Genomic DNA, 22,012 nt, shown 5'->3' on the forward strand with positions numbered 1-22,012 from the left:
TGAACTGAAGATATTTTCAATAACCTTATCCAGATTCCCTCAGATATGTAGTTCTGGATAAGCATGGAGAATCCAAATCAGAAATAGGAAGATATTGTGTGTTAAAATACCTTTTCTTAATTCTTTATTTGCAGCCAAACAAGTCATTGAGCTTGGGGGTGCTCAGCAGACTACATTTACGGACCTGGTGGCACAGCTAGGGTTGGCATCTTCTCTAAGGCCAGAAGGCCAATACACTCTCCTGGCACCTCTGAATGGTGCTTTCTCAGGTTAGTAGCCCTAAAAGATTGTCAAAATAAACCAGTATATACGCTACCCTGACAGTTTTCCAAATAACGCCCAGTACTTGTTCTAAGTCTCACTGCAAGAGCATCATAGATAAATAGAATGACTGCATCGTTTCAAATTACATACCTTGTAGAAATACAAAACAAGCCTAACCACCAGGCTGCAGAGTTTGCTTTCACCCATATCATTTGCTAATGGAAATAGTAGCACTATAATAAGATACAAAATATACACAGAAAGATTTTAAGAATGGAAAGGTATCAATAAACTGCCAGTTTCCTTAGTCTTACATTACTTCCATTAGATTCAAAACTTATTTATTCTCAGAAAATGTATGCAGTAGTTTCATTCCAGCCAACAGCTAAGTACCACACATCCACTTGATCACTCCCCTCTTTCCCCCACTCAGGGATGGGGAGGTGAATCAGGGGGAAAAAATGTAATAAAACTTCATAGGCTTAGATAAGAGCTATTTGATAACTTTAACAAAGTAAAATAATAATATTAATAATACTAATAGTGTAATAATAATAATAATAATAATAATAATAATAATAATAATAATAATAATAATAATAATAATAATAATAATAATTTTTTAAAGTATGATTAAAGCCTAAGAGAAACAGGTGATGCATGATACAATTACCCTGACCTATGCCCAGCCATTGACTGACACCTCCCAGCCAGGTTCCCCCAGTTTATATACTGAGCACAACATTCTATGGTATGGAATATCCCTCTGTCAAGTTTGGGTCACCTGTCCTGGACTTGATGCTTCCAGCCTCTCGTGCACTGGCCACTCACAGAGCATGAGGCACTGAGATGTCCTTGGCTTAAGGTGAGCACTGCTCAGAAACAACAAAAATATCAGTGTGTTATAAACATTATACTCATACTAAACCCAAAAGACAGCACTGCGGGACCTGCTGGAAGGAAATTTTACTCTATCCAAGTTAAACTCAGGAAAGACAAGAAAGTTATTATTTCTCAGTACATCAAAGCAGAGGGAAACTGATATAAATATATCGTAAAACAGGTGTTTGTATATTTGTGGAGGTGGCAGCATGGATATCTTGCCTTTTCTCAAAGAATTAGAGTGTAGTCTTACTACTAAGGAAGCAAATTTGGATAGATTTTAGGTGCACATGTGGAAAGGACTGGTTCTAATACAAAATATAGCAGTAATTCAGAAGATGGAGCAGACCCACTTATAAATCATCAGACATATTAGGTATAGTAATTAATCATGGCTGTGTCAAAAGTTCTTGACTGAACTTGAAGAATGGTCAAAACAATTTGTCTTCTGTATACACAGACCTGTCCATGCTTTAATTCAAGCATTTCAAAGAAAGATTCAGTATTTCCAGATTCTTTTAACTATATTTGAATAAAAATTCACTATATAAATTACTATACATTAATATCTAATTTGCTTTGTAGATGACACCTTAAGGCTGGATCAACGTCTTCTTAAAAGAATCCTGCAGAATCACATTATAAAAGTGAAAGTTGGGCTCAATGAACTGTACAATGGACAAGAGCTGGAAACAATTGGAGGAAAACTACTTAGAGTCTTTGTGTATCGCACAGTAAGTGAATGAAAATATATATGAATATATATATTATATATATTCATATATATATTATTTATTTATTTATTCATATTTTATAATATGAATAAAAATATGCATCCAACTATGAAAACAGAAGTTAATAAAAGGCAAAGCTGAATGAAACCCCAACATTTACCATTATGACTATCTAGCAAAAAATCCTTCAACTTTTAAGATATCAAAAAATGAAAATCTGATCTTAATCCGAGCTTTGTCTGCATGGAGAACTCTTTGGGAAAATGCAACAAAATTTCAAAGTGGGTGTTTAGTTAGTTACAAATTTTTAAAGCTAGCTTTTAAAACTAATTAAGAACATTCTCAAGGGAAAGCACACACACACACAAATCAAGTGTTAAAATATTTGCACCATGCTATTTTATTATAGATTTTGCTATTTCTGCATACTCAAGCAATGCCAAATTTCCTGGCAAGACCACACAATTTGACTGTAGGAAATACATATGGTTGTTATTTTTAACATTGTGTAAACAGCTACATTTGTTTCTCTTTCAATAAGGCTGTATGTATTGAAAATTCATGCATGGTCAGAGGAAGCAAAGAAGGAAGAAATGGTTTTATTCACATCTTCAGACAGATCATCAATCCAGCAGAAAAGAGTTTGCATGAAATGTTGAGAAATGATAAGCGTTTTAGGTGAGTAGCAATACTGACAGAACTAGATTTTCCTGCAGAGGGTATACACAGCACAGCTGGTCTGAGAAAAAGTTTTGGACTGTGAGCATGTGAGTTGTTGGGGCTTTGAGAGTGGGGATGGCAGAGAAGGGTTTATTAACTACACAAATAACATAAAAGGAAAGAAAAATGTGGGCAAAGAGAAATTTTTCCAGCGGTATGCTGAAAAGGCTTCCACACTCAATGCTAGAATGCTTTTTTATGGCACAAAGGGTTGTAAGGCACTAGAATGAGAGGAGTAACAGGACAGAAGGAATTGAGTGATACATCCAGAGCTATAAATACAATGGTCTCTGGAGTTTTAATTAATGAATGATACAATTCCATGTGGGTGCAGCAGGATTGCATACCTTTCTGTCCCTTTTCTGCAAGAATCATACTTATCATACAATCATACCTATTTCTGTCCCTTTTCTGCAAGAATCTCAATACTCCTAAAGCAAGAACAATCCTTTGCATCCTCCTTTTATCTGTTTGATCTGCAAGGGTTTGTGTTCAACAAATCCTCCTCTGATCCTGCAGTTATTTTTTTTTTCAAATAATTTTTCCTCTGTCTGCTACTTTATTTCTGGGAAATAGTGGAAGTGTTTGAAAATTGAAACACTATTGGGGAAAAAAATGGGAGAACTAAGTACCGGGACCAATTATACCGCATTTCAATGAAATGTATTTGTGGTTTGTCTGTTTGCTCTAAACAGCATTTTCCTCAGTCTGGTGAAAGCTGCAGATTTGGATGATGTTCTGTCACAGCCTGGACAGTGGACTCTGTTTGTCCCAACTAATGATGCCTTTAAAGGTTTGACAGATGATGACAAGGACATACTGATAAGTAAGTGACCAAAAAAACCCTGGAATTACGAGCAAATTAAAATTTATTGGAAAGGAGACTAATGCACCTCTTACACCAAAGCTGTCTGCTGAAGCAGTTTACCTTTTGCATAGAGCAGGTCATAGGAATCCCCTTAATTATTTCCTTCTTGGGCATAGAGAAAATGTCTTTGGAAAAAAACCTCCAACCTGACATTTAAATTTAAATTTCACTCCTCAATATCTTATTCCATAGTGTTGCTTGCTTCCATTATTTTTGTCTTCAATTCAGAGCTTGAGGTTGTCCAAGTCCAGACTACTAAATTGTTTTGTTAACTATGGACTAATTCTGTAGTTAACAAGACAATTTTATTTGCTCTTCTGCATTTCCAGGGTTTTAATGCACCATTTTTTTTCTATCATTGTGACTCAGTTACTTAAGGCTTTCCTTCACCCTCTTTTTTTTTTTTTTACAGCAGAGTTGGGTTTTTTTGGTGCCAGATTGGTTTCTAGAATTCTGTCTTGGTTTTCTTTTAAGTTATTATGTTGCTTTCTCCATAAAGATTAAACCTTATACTATATAGCTTTTCAGCAAATATAATACTTTATCTATAAGACATACTTTGAAATACTTTGTTTATCTATAAGATAGAAACCATGGATTATTTTCACCAGTAACTATAGTGGCATAGTTACAAAAGTAATCTGATAGTTTTTACAAAAGTCTTTGGATTGGCCATTTTTAGGCTTTTTATGGAACTTAATGTTACCCATGAATGGCCCAGTGACAAAATATCAGTGCTAATTTTACTGGGAAGAAGAAGACAATTAATTGCATTTCAGTAGTGAAGTAAATTGCAGTAGTGTCAGTGATCAGAGCAAAACACAGAGAAAAACCAGAAAATTTTCACTGAAAGAGATATCAGGCAAGGAATATGACCAGACAAGATTCCCATTGCAGTTTCACCAAGGCTGGAACTCCTAATAACAACTACTATCAGCATGTGATTCTAGTATTAATTGTCAATATTCCATGTAATGGCAAACAGATGTGTTTTAAAGTTTCTCTGCTTGCTATTCTGTCTCCTGGGCATGTTAGAGTTTTTCTGCAGCCCATCCTATAACTCTCAACCTCCATAGACTCAGACAGCCCTATCAGGATATTAACTTGAGCTAGAGAATATATATATTTTTTAAGACAGTCTTGAAAATATTGGAATTTTTTTCCTTTTTATCCCACATAGGAATGTTAAACTTTGAAATATGGAAATCTTCCCTAAAATAGGATGGTTTCCCCTTGCCTGAATTCTCCAGGCTGCTTCTGTCCTCTATAAGAACAGACAAACTCAGCACTAATTGCTCCATTGACCCCTTTTATATTTTTTGTAGAAGATTTCTCATAGGATCTTTGTGATTATGTTCTGAGTACCTTTTTATCATATAGTTGGGATTTTTTACTTTGTCATCATTTTAAAAAGTTCAAATTGTATGTGTTCATGGTACTTTCATACATATTATGTTTAGTTCTAGCTCAAGTGTATGTGAATCCTTAGCATTTCCACAAAGAACAATCCTCTACCATTTAATTTTATTCCTACTTCTTTATTTTTACATAGGGGACAAAAATGCTCTCAGGAATATTCTTCTTTACCACTTGACACAAGGAGTTTTCATTGGAAGTGGCTTTGAGCCTGGTGTAACAAATATTCTTAAAACCATCCAAGGAGGCAAACTCTACTTGAAAACAGTTAAGTATAGAAAATGTCTCCCGCTACAGCCTTGTAACAGAGATTTGATATTCCATGTCTATCCACATTATAATGGCATGCATTTCTCCAAATGTTACAATAGGGTTTGGGGGTTTTTTCTAGCCCAAGTCCCTGATAACTTGGGTTCTCTTTTGCTGCTTTACCAGGTGAATGATACTCTTCTGGTTAATGAACTGAAATCAAGAGAATCCGATCTCATGGCAACAAACGGTGTCATTCATGTCATTGACAAACTCCTATATCCAGCAGGTGAATATTATTTCGTGAAATTTGTACCCATTCTTTTAAATCTGTTACATGCTCAGTAACTGCAATAACTTTTAAAAGGTAATCAGTTTAAAGATACAATTCCTATGTGGAATTTGAAACAGAAAATTTACCTCAATGCTCATTTTGTGGAAGAGCCTTGGTTAAAACCTTAGCAAGACTTTGAAATTTTATGAAAGTAAAGTATATGAAAGACAAGACTAGCCAAGACTACCTTTTCTGCTGATATGGAATAATATATATCGAGTACACGCCTGTGTGAGTGTTTGAGAATGACTGCATCTCCTGATCATTGTAAATCAAAGTAAAATGCACACAGTTGCATATTTCCTCTTATGCCTGCTTCTTTTGTCAGAACTGCCTGTTGGAAATGATCAGCTGCTCACCATACTGAAGAAGTTGATTAAATACATTCAAATTAAGGTATTCTTTTAGTAATTATCACTCTGTCTTTCTGGCAGGGTCTGTGTAACTGAGCATGTTATAAATCATAAGTAATTCTCTGGTCCTTCCTTTCTTCAGCAGACAACACATTCAATAGCTCCCAGTTATCCCAATATAATCATGAATTATACCCTGCACTCAACAGTTATGTTTTTCAATGCCAAATAATTGTAGAATATTTGCATCTGGATAACAACAGTGTGAACTGGTCCAAATCTTCTCATTAGTTCACTTTTTCACCCTTGGAAAACAAATCACTTATTTGAAAAAAATACCAAGTGACTAAATTCTTATGCCATTAAAGCCAGCAGCCTCAATACCCTGTGAAGAAAAGTAGGCATCCTTGTCTATCTCAGCTATCCTGTTGAGATTGCATTCTCCCTCAACAATGAATGAGAGAACCTAGACAAATAGCATCACCTAACTTTTAGGTCAATGAAGCAGTGAATCCTACCTACACTCACTAGGAAACTGTAAGGCAAATGCTACTTTTTTAAAATTTTAAATAAATTTCTTTTCTGTTTTTATAGTTTGTTCGTGACAGTACCTTCAAAGAGATTCCACTGACATTTTACAGTAAGTTCATTTTAAATACTTCCAGATGAGTTGAATATTGCTTTTTAAGTGGTGCCAATTCCAATTTGGAATTGTGCATCTCTTTTTCAATAAAGAAGAAAGCAATTTCTGGGAAAGTAAGATGTGCCAATGAAGAAAAGGAAGGGAAAGTCTCAAAGTAGAATGTTTCTGGCTGCTGTGCTACTGTATTTTTCCCTTTCCAGATGTGTGACTGGAGAGTAACCCTGAAGTAAGCTGCTTAAACTCTTGGGGTAGACAAGATACATATGGAAAAGATTGTTTTTCAGCTTTTAGCCAAGGTTCAGTGCTTGGTGCATAACAGAGTTGTATCTCTCTCTAAGATGTAGCATTGTGCTGTACTCTCCAGGATGCAGCATTGTCTGTGTGCTGAGATACTTTTTTTCCATAAATATTTCCAGAGGGACAGAGTGTACCTCTTGACCCTGTTTCCCATATGTGCAAATATGAGGCTTGAATGGGAAACAGTTGCTCAGAATATTTCCTCTTTAGAGAGTACATGTAAAAAAAAATACCCCTTTTAACTCCCTTGCAACTTTTCTCAGGATGTGCATTTAATTTCTTATGATAGAGTATGTGTTGAAACAAGGTGTTGGAAGACAAAGTTCCTACTGTAACCTTGTGAGGAAAGATGAATTTAGACAAATTACTAAATTCCGATTGAGTCCTACCCATATTTCACAGTATAAAGTGAAACCATCCCATCGAAACCATCCCATCAGACTTTTGAAAATTTGGAATGGACATTCTGAAGTTAAAACCCCTTGGAACAAAAAACAGAGTAATTCACCTTGATGACAAGTTGAATATGAGTCAACAGTGCCCCAGCAGCCAAAGTAGCCAACTGTGTCCTGGGTGCATCAGGCCCAGCATGGCCAGCCGGGCAAGGGAGGGGAATTGTCCCACTCTGCTCTGCACTGGGGCCACCTCACCTCGAGCTGGGACAGTTTTGGGAGCCAGTTTTGGGCCCAGTGTCCAGAGGAGGGTGATGAAGATGGTGAAAGGTCTTGGGGTCAAGACTTTGAGGAATTTATGAACATTTGACTTGTTCATTTTGGATAAAGGAAGGTAGAGAGGTGACCTCGTTGCTGAGCAGTGACCCCGTCTCAACCCATGCCTTCCCCAAGAAGGGCAGTGTGCTGGTCTGCTTTATGGTGACCAATGACAAGACACGAGGAAATGGAATGGAGCTGCCTTGGGAAAATTCAGATGGGACGTTAGAAAAAGGTTCTTTACCCAGAGGATGGTCAGTCAAGGGAACACGATCCTCAGGAAAGTGGTCGCAGCACCAAGCCTGACAGAGTTCAAGGAGCTTCTGGACAGCATCCTTGGTCATATGGCTTAGTCTTCCTTCTCCTTGGAGAAGAAGGACTTGATGATCCCTATGCATCCCTTCCAACTTGAGATATTCTATGATTCTACCTCCATGGGCAGTGAGAGCAGCACAGGAAGCAGTTCCTGCAAAAATTAAGCTGGAGTGGTCAATGTGGACACCTAGAAAGCTGTAGCTGTAGATTCAGTTGAGTGAAAGACTGGGAAGGCTGGAACCCCTATCAGTGTGGGCTTCTCCAGTGGATGGGTATGAAACAAATCACTATCAGAGGTGTTCAATGAATACGTGAGTCTGTCCTGGGTGGACAACTTGATCTTCCAAGGGCAAATGTTCTGTGATGTTCTCCCTATAGTTCTGAATGTTTCCTGTGTGTGCCTGATCAACTCCTGAATGAAAAGGGCAATATTTAGCCATAAGGCATGTCAGGGAATTGTGCAAAATTTTGTGTGGGTAATTGTACAAGCCCTCTCCATTATGTACCATACATCATCATGGGTACCATGACCCATGGGTTTCATAAAAGGCAAATACCATATCAGCAGATTCTCTCTGCAGGTGACCTGAGTGGATCACCATTTCATAACCAGGACCAAGATTCATACTCTAGATTCTTTTCTGTTGCTCTTCCACCCATTAATATCTATGATTTTACCCACATCCTCATGAGCAGACCAAATCTAAGTGATGGTTGCCTCAAAGAAATTGTAAGAATGGAATGCACTGTATATTCCATTTTCTATATTTTCAGAAATTAACATAATTGAAAGCAACGTCCAGCCTATCATCACAAAGGAAGGTAAATGAGGCCTGTGGTATATATATATTTCTGCATATGTTCATATACATATTCAGAATATATCTTGAATATATTTCTTTAACGGGATGCATTTTATACCCAGCAACTCCAGGATGCTAAGTACTTTGCTGGAAAAGCAAAGATACAAATATTGCAATTAGAACTGACTGAAATATTTTGTACAAAAAGATTATCCATAGTTTTTCTCCCCAAATGAGTTTTCTCCTTTTTCTATGGGTATTTAAAAAAAACTTAAATAATATTTTTTTAAACCATTTATTTTATCATCTTTTTTTTCAATTAAGACATTTCCTTTTTTCTAATTAAAACAGATACTTTAAAGTAGATATGTTTCTTACACTTTGAAGGAAAAAATTGGTTAATTTTCGTATAATTTTCAATCAGTTCTAACTACCAATATCTGTTGGATGCCTGAAAATAGCTACCCTATTTTTAGCTTTTTTTATTTCTCCATACAGAAGCATGACTTAAAGATTAGTGATGGGACTGAAGAGAAAAAAATGTGGGGATGGGACTGCTAAAATCACTTGTGATTTATAACTTAAGTAAAGCTGATGAGATCCAGTTTCCCATTGAAATAAAAGTGCTGAAAGGGAATTTGTTTTCCCTCAACTGAGAAAGGCAGTTAAAAATGTCATGAAAAGAATTTTATCTAGACTGCTTAATCAGTGTTTCTGGGAGGATTTCCTTCCAGAAGAAGTGACAAATGCTCACTTTTTCAGGAGCTTGTCTGTTCTTCATCCCATTTAGGATTAGAGGCCATTTAACATATATGCCGATCTTTGTTGCCTAGTCTCCATCATTAAATCAGATCCACAGTGCAATAAAAATGGATAGATTATTTCATATGGTAATTCATCCAAGCTGTTTTAGAAATCTTACTATGGTGAGGATGAATCACTCTCTGAAAGTACCTCTTCTGCTCTGCTAAACCCAGAGACAGAGTATGTTGTTTAGGTGATTTACAGGATGTTTAGAAGTTGAAAATTAATTGAAATAAAATTGTCTTTTAAAGAAAAAATGAAAGTGAAAAAATTAAATATTTTATGAAATATTTTATGAAATATTAAAAGTCTGAGCACTTGCATAGTCAAATTTAGAACTAAATTTTAGTCACCAAATAGAAAAAAAAAAGTTAGTGAGTATCGAAGGGCTACTCCTTTCCATTTCCAGTACAGTATTTCTGCTTTGGGACACACTCCAGGGAAACATCTCTGGCCAGTGCAGCCTTTCTGCTGATAATTGCTTTAGATATAGACCAAATAAAACCAATTCTGTCACTTCCAAGCTTTCTCAGTAACAGTAATGAGCGGCAGATGCCATCAGAACCATGTAAATCCACAACAGTCTGTAGATAAAAGCTGGCAAAGTTAAATGCTAATTTTGTCAGGAAGTTCTCCTACATCATGATGCAAGGGCAATTTCCACTAAAAAATAATTACATCTCTCCCCACCAAGTTTAGAGGGGGATGTGTGCCTTTTCCTGTCTCAGCGTTTTCTGCTTGTGTTGTTCTTCCATTTTTTGTACTTGAGCAGGTATATGATCTAAAGATTAAACAGATGTAGAGTTAAAGCTGACTGAAACCCAAATTTTAACAGATAAAATATACAAAGGATTGATCCTAGACTAGGCAATATAGCTGGCTATGTCTTCACCTTTTGGTTTGCACACATCTGCTGTATCAATCACATGAAAAGGTACAGTTATTGAGAAATGTAAAAATTAAGCGTTTATGAATATTCATAAATACAACTTTTACATTATTTCATTTATATTCATCACTTTTATCAATGTAAATTGCTATTTAATAGATTCTCAACATGCAAAAAATTCCTCCAGGTTTAAAACAGAAGCAGGGAATGAGTCTTGTAAGACAGTTACTTTAAAATATTTATAAATATTTTTCATTCAGACCTGTTAAAAATAAAAGAAATGAGGGCTTGTTCAGCTGTTTATAACTCAGAGTAAATTAATAGAGGTCTATAATAACAGGTAATCTTTATGATTCTATCATATAATTTAATCTGAATTATTTATTTCTAAATTCTAATCGATGCCATCATTTGCTACTGAAAAAAAACCCAAAACATTTTTGGTTTTTATTATTGAAGGTTGCCTATATTGACTGTTTGCAAAAATTAACAGGAGGCATGCATCTTTAAAAGCTGTTGTTAAATCTTGATCAGCAATTATGGAAAAAATAATCAATACACCTTCTACAAAAATTCATATAAAGGTATTTAAGGGATTTTTAAGGAAAGTAAAAAAGATGGAATATGCTAAGTTTCTGTCTCTGAATAAGGAATAAAGAAAGTTTTTTTTATAGCAGCCTCTTTAGTAAAAGGAGTCCCACAGCATTCATTAGAAAAGAACCATATTATTACTGCTAATTGATGGTATGTTCCTAATTATCTAGTATCTCCTGCTTTAGCATGTCAGACAGAGATACATTTGGATCAAAATTACCTCACCCCTTATAATGATATCCAGTAATGCTGATAAATATTTTTACAGCCATTCCAGCTGATCTCAAAAGTTTGTTTTTTGGTTGTTTGGTTTTTTTAAATCTGCGTAACCTCTGGCCAAGTCTTAAATACAAAGGAAAAAAAAAGCCATGTAAAAAAACCTCAAAGCAAAAAAAAAAAAAAAGAAACTCCAAAGCAACAAATAATAAAAATAACTAAAAAACTAAAAGCTTTGTAGATTGCATCACTAGTGGAGCAATAGCTGTAAGATATCTGCAAAGATGCAGAGTAATGTTCTTACCAAGATATATAGAAAAATACTTCCTTTCTGCTGCTGATGATCTGGTTTATTGCCTGGAACTTGTCAACAAATTTTAAAAATATCATATACAAAAAATAAGTAAAGAGTAAGTGTACAATATAATCTTTGTTTAAGATCTTGTGTGAGAAAACACAAGACTGTAAATGTTGCCACAAATAACCTCTCAGATTTAAGCAGCCCTCTATTACAATAATCTGGTTTATCTAGAGTAAGGAGAGAAAATGCAAGCTTCATCTCACCCCCATGGAATACTACAAGTATTTTATGACTATTTGTAACATGTTGTTTTTTTTCCTGTGTCACAGACCCATCTATCACACAGCTCACTAAATTAATTGAAGGGGAACCTGAGTTCAAAATAGTCAGGGAAGGGGAGACAATAACTAAAGTGATTCATGGAGGTTGGTATGCTTTCAGCAACTCAATTTGCATTAGCATTCACTATTCCCCGTCAGTTTATACATTATCTAGGTGATTCATGTTAGACAGCTGTTCTGTTTTTAAAAAGACCTTTGTGAAGTGCTGCAACTTTAATTGCATCATATACTTTTTAATTCTCATGCATTTCAAAATATTGAGGTTTTTTTCCTTAGTTGTGTTCCATAGCTTCAGTCAAGACAGTTTAGAAATACTCTGCATGCTGACATATATCTCAGTCAAGAATTACTTGCTCACTGCTGTCCTGAAATCAAATATGTAGTATGTGATTCTGTGATTAAAAGGCAATTTTGTCAGAAAGAGAGGTAAACCTTGCCTTCTCTTTGCTAAGGGCATTGAGATGTTCACATGTAAGATGGTTTTCACGGAAAAATCACACAATCATCCTAAATTTTGAGTAGATTTAGTTCCTGATCTCTGAACATTTTTTATTTTTCATAAAATATTCTATGGCATTTCCTTCTGTGCTTCAGTCAGTTTCCACATCTCAAAAAGAACACTTGAAAGTTCATCACTTGATTAATGCCTTGAATTTAAAAATCCTTGTAGAACCAATTATTAAAACATACACCAAAATCATTGATGGACGACCTGTGGAAGTGACAGAGAAAAAAGTAACAGAAGAAAGAATTATTCAAGGTAAATTAAACTGAGATATTCCTTCTTAGTAAAGTCCACCTTTGCATACAAAAGTAACATATCATAAGTTCTATCCTAGTGCCTAAACTGCATTTCCTTGACAGTTGAATTTTCCCTAATACTTCCCACTGTCTCTGTAAAGCTGGCCATATGTCCTACACACACATATACATAAACGGCAGCAATATTTTAACAGCATGCAAAACTATGAAAATTTGTCTTCTTTTTTCATTTTTATTTTCATATTTTGGCAAGTGTCTACTTCTGCTACCTTCTTGCTACCATTTCAGAATGAGACTGCTTTTCTTTTATTGTGTTTTTGTACTCTGCTTTGCTTTAGAAGGAAATAATTTTCTTTTTCATTTTTTCTGAACTTCTGGACTATATACCTCCAGGAAGGTTTCATTTTACTAAACATAGATGTTGAATGTGTAGATGCCTATCTTTGCATGTCATCCCAAGCTCTCTTGACAGCCATTTCAGAAAAAGATCTCTACTTCTCTGGGGGACTTGATCTGACATCCACAAATTAGACACTTGGATAAAGTTAATGTAAGATAAAATCAATATGCATCCCTGGATTTCATCACACAAAAACTTCCAAATTCCTTGGCCAATTTCAATTGTATTTGACCTATTACGTAGCTATTTCTTTAAGCATCCTAGAAACTAATGAGTAGAGTGAGGCATACTTAAGCATAGTAGGTGATATATGGAGTTCTCTGTTGACACTTTTTGATCACCTTGTGCAAATATCAGTTTGAATGCTGCTGTTAAAATTCTTTCTGCTAGAGAGCTTGTAAGGAAAAGACATTGTTATAACAACATTTTGACTTAGCTGTAAGTCCTAATATTCAGTTTATTTAGAAAATATTGAAATTCAACAAAAGTAACTTGAGAAAGACAGAAATAAAAAATCATGCTTAAGTTATTATCATACAACTTTTTACTACAATGAAAATAACTGAATGAAAGACGTTAGTGGTTTATGAATAAACCTGGGACTATTTTCTGGCAAAAAATTGTAGGGGGAGATGAATAAAATATAATTTTCTCCATTCTCAGATTCAAGTTTCACTAATATCCCATGTGAAATGCTAAATAGAGTGTAAAATGCCAGAATTTCAGAGCTATATCTCATTTTCAATCTGTAGAAACTGAAAAGGAATCTCAAATATTAAGTCTTCAAATGATTCATAGCAATAATAAAAGCAAAAATGTCTATTTGCAACAGTCAATAGACTAATAATGGACTGCATAAATTAGTCATTAGTCAATTCAGACTAATAATGAACTGCAGAAATATCTGATCTATGATCTAATACAACAGAGTTTAAAATTGCGTCTTACTCTAAGAATGTAAGTAGCTAATTTTTCTAATTATGGCAAATTTGCCTAATTACTTTCAGGACTAGTTCTAACTACTGTTTTTAAAGCTCATTCTGTTTAATTTTGGAAATGGTAAAAAAAAAAAAACTTACTATATACGCAGACTACGGCATGTAAACTATGGAATCACCACAGGAATTAAATAGGAAAATATAATTTAAAGGACAAACTTGTTATATCTGATAAAACCCACTATCTTATAAAATTTCTTCCAGGGCCTGAAATAAAATATACCAGAATTACTGCAGGAGGTTCAGACAATGAAGAGAAGTTAAAGAAAATCCTTGAAGAAGGTTAGTATGCTTGTTTTATTTCATTTCTTTAGCATATATATATATATACATATATAACTTAAGTAATTACTGAGTGGATATTCTATGTTTAAAGAATTTATGTTTATACTGCAAAATCTTACCCAGAGATTAACCCTCAGAACCCTTCAAATGTAAAATTCTGGTTTGAGTCCTTGATCTTCATATTTCAGTCAGCTCTAGAGTTGAGGCTGCCTCAGTCTATTATATAGCATGCTATGTTTGTCATATAATATGGTGTTTCCAGTGTTTATGTGACATTTGATACCACAACATGAATTTTAACTACAAATTTTTAAATTCAGAACAATGCTATGACATGATTATATATGCTCTTGTGGGATTGCCAAATGTTTTTTGTAAATCAACTTTTTTGCCATAACCTGTATTCTATCAGAGGTTACCAAAGTGACCAAATTTATTGAAGGTGATGGTCATTTACTGGAAGATGAAGAAATCAAAAGACTTCTGCAGGGAGGTAATTTAGAGAATTATAACTAACATTTTTGCAACAGGTTATGATAACTGAAACCCCTCTCAGATATGTTGAACTTAACATTTTAAAGACTGATGTAGTAGAAGTGGAATTTTAATGAAAAAAAAATAGAACACTATATTCTAGTGCCAGATATCTGTGAAATGGCAGTAAGAACCAAAGCTTGAGTAATCAAATTTTTCATGCCATTGATCACAGGAAAAAAAAAATTCTTTTTTTCAGTCTTTAAAAGGTTACTGAATTAAAACCCAGGGGAGCAATGAAGATTTATTCCAATATTTTTAATAAATTTAAATCTGTGAAAAACACTATGAAATGGAACATATTGTAACTGGCCAAATTCATCTTACTTATCAGTTCTTCAGAAATGAATGTTCATTGCCCTCAAGTTAATAATTAAAGGCATGTTTAACATCTTCTTTAAATGCTTACAGGTGATGGATATCCAGACATTAACTTTAATTCTCTTCAAATACAGCATTCCAAGGAATGGTTATCTTTCCTTCTTGCTCTCTTCATTCTAACAGTTTTGGCAGTATGTAACCAGTAGCTGTAGAAAATAGTGAAAGAACTTCTGCTTATGAATTAATCTTTATCTATGAATTTGGAATGTTCTCTGCTTATTGTAGATTAGAGAAACTATCTATAATAGCAATGGGTAATAAAAAAAGAATTTAAGTGATACGTTTTTTGTAAATGTTAGTTTGATCCTGAGTCAGAAGCTCAAAAATATGGATAGATGTTTCTCTTCACATAAATTAATCCATTTAATTTTATGTTAACTTTCCAGTAAGTTACAAAGTTATATTCCAGTAAAGTAACTTACAGTCACATTTAGTTCACAGAACTAAATCTGATTGTCTTTCAGAAGCACTTTTGTGTGGATGTGACTTAAACTTCAGTCAAGTAAAAAATTTCTTGATGGCTGAACAGCTGAAACAGCTGACCACCAAACTTAAATATGTTAGTTGATAACACAGCTAGTCTTAGAGAAAAGCCAAGATATGGCTATGACTCCCATTGACTGTAATTCTGTCTGTTTCAAACATCTGAGTCCTAGTTTTACAGACCTAAGCCAGAATTCACCTATAATATTGGACAGAAACAGCAACTTCAGAGGGCTTTTCATTTTGTCCTAAGTATCCCAGCTATGTGAAAAGATTTGCTCTCTGGAGATGCCTATTTCTGGATTAACTATTTAAAAGAAAAGCTGGAAATTAAAAAATTGCAGCAAGAAAATTCCTGTATGTACTGCACTATTGCTTTAAACCAGTCCAAAAGAATCAGGATCAAATCTTATCTGTAGAATTCTAGTCAGATACCAGAATCGAACAATTATAACTGTACTTGTAATCACCTTCAGATACAGACATATACAATTAGATAGGTGTAATCTGTAGAGATGCATCTTAAGCATATAGGTGTATGGAAAAGAGATGGTTTCTCTCTAGGAAATTTGTAGTCAATATTATCTCTTGAATTCTTGCTATTTTCCTTGCTATTATATGTTAGTTTGCATAAGCATCCTGCTTTACAGAATGGACCAAGTAGGCAGACTTGTCTTTTTCTTTAATTTGATTTTCCTCTGTCTTTTCCATGATTTATTCAGTCAGTTACCCTTGGCTGCCATGATAATACCTTACTATACATTTAGCCAATAAAAGCAGACACATATGCTGCTTTAGGGTTGTTGGTGATAATGCTTTATGGCCCTCTTGTCTACATAAAATTATTTTTTACTGAAAATTTCCTAATCATTTGAATTTGAGTACTGACACAAAAAATATGTATTATTACTGTCTAAATAAAGGAATGATTTCGTATGGGCTTTAATTCTGCTCATAAAACATCCAGAACTGCTAAAAACAATTAGCAGTCTTTGCTGGAGCAGAACTTTAAACCAAGATTGCAATGAATGACTCATCCCTAGAGATAACATGCTTTATGGCATGAATAGCATGGTAGCCTGCAACACCTATGCCCAAAAATGACATTGTTTCCAATGAGGGCTCCTTGCATATGGAAAAATGCTATGCCAGATTTAACTCATTTGTTTTTGATGCTTACCATAGCTGGAACTGAGTACACCAAGGTTACTAAAATAATTGAGGGAGAGCCACAGATTATCGAGAGAGAAATCAAGAAAGTTCATCTGGAAGGTTAGTTTGTCAAAAATTCAGTATCACTAAGACCTGCTTTGTCCAAAGTGATCATTCCAGGTGAGGTTTTACAGTATCTATTCATAAAAATTATTAGGTCTGAAGACAGAATTTTAGCAAGAAGTGTTTTATAGTTGTTTTGGAAAAGAATTCGTTAACTGATGTTGCAAAGAAAAATGTTGAGGCTTATCTTGTGGCTAAAAGTAACTAAAAGATTTGGCATAGTAGACAAGAGGAAATACCTAACCACAAAGCTTAGGTAAAACATTTGAAGGAACATGAGCCATAAAAAATTTGCTTTTCTTTAAGCAGCACATACAGAAGAAGACCACGTGAGTTGCTTTTAAATTGAGTTATTTCTTGTCTGTGTAAATGTGATCTGCTGCTGCCAGGGTTTCTCAGTGTTGTGAAGGAATGGGTGGGGTGCAGGGAATATATCCTCTGGGGTTGAGTAAATATCTCACAGGGTCTTGGAATTTCTCTACCTTTGTCCTGTTGTTAAGTGAAGAAAGCTCTTGATTTCAAAAACCAGAATGGAATAAAGGTCCAAAAGGAGCCAAATAGAATTCACTCTGCCTTTGTACCAGCAATTTGTTCTTCGACTTTAACAACCATTGTTTAATGATCTTCATTCAAAGTTAAGAAGTAATTTGCTTAGGGCTTCTTTTGTATTTATGTATTTTTCTAATTCTAATAATGCAGAATAATGCTTCTGTCAGCCTTTGAACTAAATACGTAGGAGAAAAATATGTCTTTTGGACAATGAAATGAAATTAATGTGTTTCTGCCTTTTTAGTTTTGAAGTCTGTGTCAAGTAATGAAGGTTTATACAAAGTGTTTGTACAGCTTCAGTGCTGAGTAGTACAAGGCATGCTGGGGAGTCTCCTGTTGCCTGAAAATGACAGATGGGTGTGATCTGTAAACACAAGCCTTATCTGACAGCATAATTGTACAGACAGCACCTAAGTATGGAAAGCATCCTTTGGATGGACCGTGTTCTGTCCTTGTCAGGGCAGTGCAGAGCTTGGAATTTTCTGCCATGGTGGTGCAGATACCCGCTGTTTAGCCTCAGCTGGAATGAGGCCAAGCCTCCATCTCAGGGCTATGCATTTATATACCCTGTACATCAGGATGAAAAGAGAACTGGCTGCAGCTTTTTTAGTGAATATACAAGCACTTCATGGTTGTAAAGGAGGAAAAATTACTGCAGTAACATTTCTGTGCTGGTAACAGAGGAACTATTTCTTATGCTTGGGATGTGTTCTTTCTCCCAGTGAGGAGATATCTGGTTAAAAAAAGTCTCAAGATTTGATGAGAAAAAGGAAAACACACCCATAGTTTCACTGAATAAGTGAAATAAAAAGGATATGTCTAATGGGGCTAGTACCTATCCAATAGACCTTGCTCTGCTCCAGCTTTAAAAGCAGAAGCCTGAGAAAATTAACTAAACCTTAAGTGTGGAACCCAATGCAGTTACAAATCAAGCCCAAAACATAGCTGGATATGTGGCCAATATCTTGTAATGGTTCCAAGCATTTAGCTTTTGAATAATTCCTGAAGCAATGTCAATGCAGCAGACCTGGACATCTACTGCCAAAAGCCGAGACTGAGTCCTGAGCCTTAACCTGAGCTTGTACTTCACTGACACACTGTCACATGGTGTTTCATGAGTGAAGAGCATGGGCAAAGTGCCCTGGCACCTGACTACAGCATGTAACCATCTGTGGAAGATCAGTGTGGATAATAGATTAATTCATATGTTCAAAATGCAAAAATACTTTTAAACTGTTACTAAGATTTAATGCATGTGAGAGAAATGTGGGAATTGTATTATAAGCATTCATATTTCAGGTGATCAAGCCAACATGCTTCTGGAACAAAATTCTTAATTTACTGAAAAATTTAATGAACAAACTTCAAAAGTCAGCAATGAGTTTCCCATATTTCTAATGATTTTTAATTCAAAGGCTCCAGCAAATAAATTCTGACTGCAATATTTCTGTTTTCTAGAAGCACCTGCACGGAAAGCACAACCAGCCAGGCGGGCACAAGGTAAAAAAAGCCATACATTTAAACATTATAACACATATAAAATATTATTTCTGTTGTCTTAAGAGTCAGGACAGGAAGAAAAAAAGGCTCCCAAAAATACAGATTTCAAAAGAAAAAACAATATTTTTGTTTTAAAAAGCCCCTAACAAAATCTGGAGTTGCTAATTATTTTTTTCTGTTATCTGAAAACAATCTAGATTGTGTGCTTTACTGAAAGAGTGTTTCAGATGAGATTAAAGCAATCAAAGTGAAGTCTGATTTTGGAGTCTTAACAATGGGAAAATGTCACTCTGGGATTCTCCACAGCAAGATTTATAATTCTCAGAATCTATGTTGTTTTGATTAAAGAAGAAGCTGAAAGATCAGTTTAATTTCACAGCTGCCAGCACAAGAGAGACATATTCAGCTCCAGGCTCCATCTTTCCTTTTCACATGTTTGTTTCACAATAAATACAGTACATAGTCTTACTGTGTTACATATAATTAGAGATAATAATTAGAGCTCTTTTTCCATATTTTGCAGGAGGAGGAGCAAGAAGGAGGACAAGACTAGATCATTCCTAAAAGCTTGCCAATACAGAATTCACAGAATTACAAATTAACAACATGGTCTCTGAGAGGAACTGTTTGGATTTTTTTTTTTTATGAGAACATTAGAAAATGACGTTGTTTTGATGACGTTATGTAAACTGAACCATGAATCCACAAAAAGATGTGAAGCTGCCAGCACAGTGCTCACTAGGAGTAATCCATTGGAGGTGCTTTTACTGCTCTTGATAGTAAGAACTATCAAGGGTGGGATCCTGCAAGGCCAAAAACTTCTGTTAGAACCAGGATTCTTTCTTCTGCTGGTTAATAAGTGTTTGCAGGATTTGATTAAAAATGAGCAGGGAACAATACAGAGTGTATTTTTTTATTATTATTATTTCCAATAAATAAGAAATATAAATGAAATTAGATGATTTCTAGAAAAAAGAAAAAGAATCAACTCAAGTGACTTTTATAGTAATCTAAGGAAATATGAGACGGTAACATAGCACTTTTGGTTCAGTAGTATTGTATGCTTTTGTAAGTTAAAATTCATCATGTGTTTAAATTTGTAATACCAGTAATGTTACCTTTCCTAAGCAAACAAATATGCCTTATATTAAATGTATCATGGGTTTTTTTGTCCTGCACTGCATATCCAAATACCTTCTAGTAACTTGGCTAATGGAAGCTCTTCAAAAAAGGAAAAAAGCAAACATTATGAGCTTCTTGCAATGTATTAGTGATCATGTTGACTTCTTTATTTATAAGAAATCACATTCCCATTAAAGGAATCCTATAACAATACATATACTGAGATTCTTGAGTGTTTTCCCATTTTTCCCTAAATGTCTCTTTCAACTAATAAAGTGGATTATAAAAGCAATAAATAAAATGCATGCAAACAGTTAACTCAGCATGGAAAAAGGTCGTCAAAAATGAGGCCAGGTCTGAAAGCTTTTGTATCAAAACATGCTTAGCTAATGTCTGGTACTAATGTGGAGTTTTCTGTAAATTATGTCAATTTTATCACTCTAATTTTTTACTCATGGAAGTTGTCTGCCTTTATCAACAAAAGGTGAAAGACAATTATTCACGGAGTAGAAAAACTTGTTCAAAGTTCCTTAATTTTGCAGACCAAAATATCAGAGGTATTGTCTAACATGCTTTTCTACTTCTGTTTTGAAACAAGTACTCAATAAAGAATTTGGCTGAACTGTGCTTGCTTTCATTTGTAATTATTTTTTAATAGCAAAGCAAATTCTAAGTATTTTTAAGATTTTTAATTTGACTTGTAATTGCAAAATATGCTTTCACAGAAGCAAACTAATGCTTCCCCTTCTTACTTAGCACATGCTAATGGACTTAAACTGCACCATTCTCCTTAAACAATGAAAACTTTCCCTAATTCCATAAGGACATTCCCTGAACACTGCTCCTTGATAAGTACAGCTATCTGAGAATGGGATTGATAAATTGTGCAGCCTTACTGGGCCATCAGACATGTCACCAAGGTAACCTCAGTATCTACTAGGATAATGCTTTAATGGAAGGACAACTTTTAACCCTGGCAAGAGCCAGAAAGCTTTTAGGTCAACACCAGAGCTCTTAGAACTATCTAAAAGATGAAGCTGTCACCTCTCCTTGGGACATTTGATTGTCATTAAATCATAGCAAAAAATTGATTAAGACCTATCCTGTGGTAGGTCTTCACCTTTTCAGGATTTTACCTTTTGAATTAGGAATTAAAAGGATTTTACCTTTTCAATTAGGAATAAATGTGTGAATTTGTGGCAAAGCATAACTTTAGTTTTCTGCTTTGATAAAATTTTAAACATCTAGTATTCATTAAAATACATTTCATACTTCACCCTTCAATATAATTTATTAATAATAAGTAATATATAATATAATAGTAATATATAATACAATACAAGTTAAATACAACAGTATACTAAGGGCACTCCTCCATGAAAACTTGTTTCCCTGATAGATCATCCCTCTCAGTCCTTCTCAGACCACAATAGATATCTGCCCAGCTACAATGAACAGTGACATTTCTTTTGGTAGAGTGGCTTTTTCTAGCTATCTGAACAGGAATCTTTCCAGAATACAGTGTAGAAAGAAAAACAACATGTTCTTTTCATTTGCTTTTCATATGCTTAGCCATTTCTGTGTCGACACAGACAGTCTTTTACCAATGAGCAAATTTGGAGAACTTACAATTTCTCCCGCCCTCCTATTTATTTCCCCTCACCTCAAAGCAATTTAAATTAATGTAATTAATTAATTAGGGGATTAGCATACTACCAAGTTAGAATTCTCTTTAGCAATAGAGCACTCACTTTACTTTGTGTTTCTTTATAGTCTCTCAGGTATTTATAAACAGGAATGTCCAGTTGAGTTGGTGATGGAATTCTTAAAGCATTTCTTCTGCTTCTTTGATATCCTGTATGAAAACTAATTCAGAAGAATTTTAAACTGTCAATGTTTCCAAATTTTTCAGTTTTGCCAGCAGAAAGTGCACAGAAATAAACTACAAGATCACAAAATATGAAAGATGATCTAAGTAAAATAAAATGAA

The 22,012-nt window shown here is 34.6% G+C and overlaps 1 protein-coding gene across 8 annotated transcripts in view; it reads left to right on the forward strand.

The window, feature by feature from the left end:
• Positions 1-20,649, forward strand: part of POSTN (periostin) — a 31,157-nt gene extending 10,508 nt beyond the window's left edge. The window contains exons 9-24 of one of the 8 annotated variants that reach the window (XM_036390679.2): positions 135-269; positions 1,732-1,880; positions 2,422-2,558; positions 3,296-3,426; positions 5,021-5,151; positions 5,320-5,422; positions 5,796-5,863; positions 6,415-6,460; positions 8,560-8,607; positions 11,722-11,817; positions 12,404-12,493; positions 14,098-14,175; positions 14,591-14,671; positions 16,762-16,848; positions 18,859-18,900; positions 19,424-20,649. In XM_036390679.2, coding sequence (XP_036246572.1) covers positions 135-269; positions 1,732-1,880; positions 2,422-2,558; positions 3,296-3,426; positions 5,021-5,151; positions 5,320-5,422; positions 5,796-5,863; positions 6,415-6,460; positions 8,560-8,607; positions 11,722-11,817; positions 12,404-12,493; positions 14,098-14,175; positions 14,591-14,671; positions 16,762-16,848; positions 18,859-18,900; positions 19,424-19,464 — 1,463 coding nt within the window. In that variant the 3' untranslated portion in view covers positions 19,465-20,649. The remainder of the gene's footprint in view (positions 1-134; positions 270-1,731; positions 1,881-2,421; positions 2,559-3,295; positions 3,427-5,020; positions 5,152-5,319; positions 5,423-5,795; positions 5,864-6,414; positions 6,461-8,559; positions 8,608-11,721; positions 11,818-12,403; positions 12,494-14,097; positions 14,176-14,590; positions 14,672-16,761; positions 16,849-18,858; positions 18,901-19,423) is intronic. The other 7 variants (XM_036390646.2, XM_036390688.2, XM_036390665.2 and 4 more) reach the window with 7 other exon arrangements.
• The last annotated feature ends 1,363 nt before the right edge of the window (positions 20,650-22,012 follow it).

Source organism: Molothrus ater, chromosome 2 (assembly GCF_012460135.2).
Source record: "Molothrus ater isolate BHLD 08-10-18 breed brown headed cowbird chromosome 2, BPBGC_Mater_1.1, whole genome shotgun sequence".
Taxonomy (NCBI): domain Eukaryota; kingdom Metazoa; phylum Chordata; class Aves; order Passeriformes; family Icteridae; genus Molothrus; species Molothrus ater.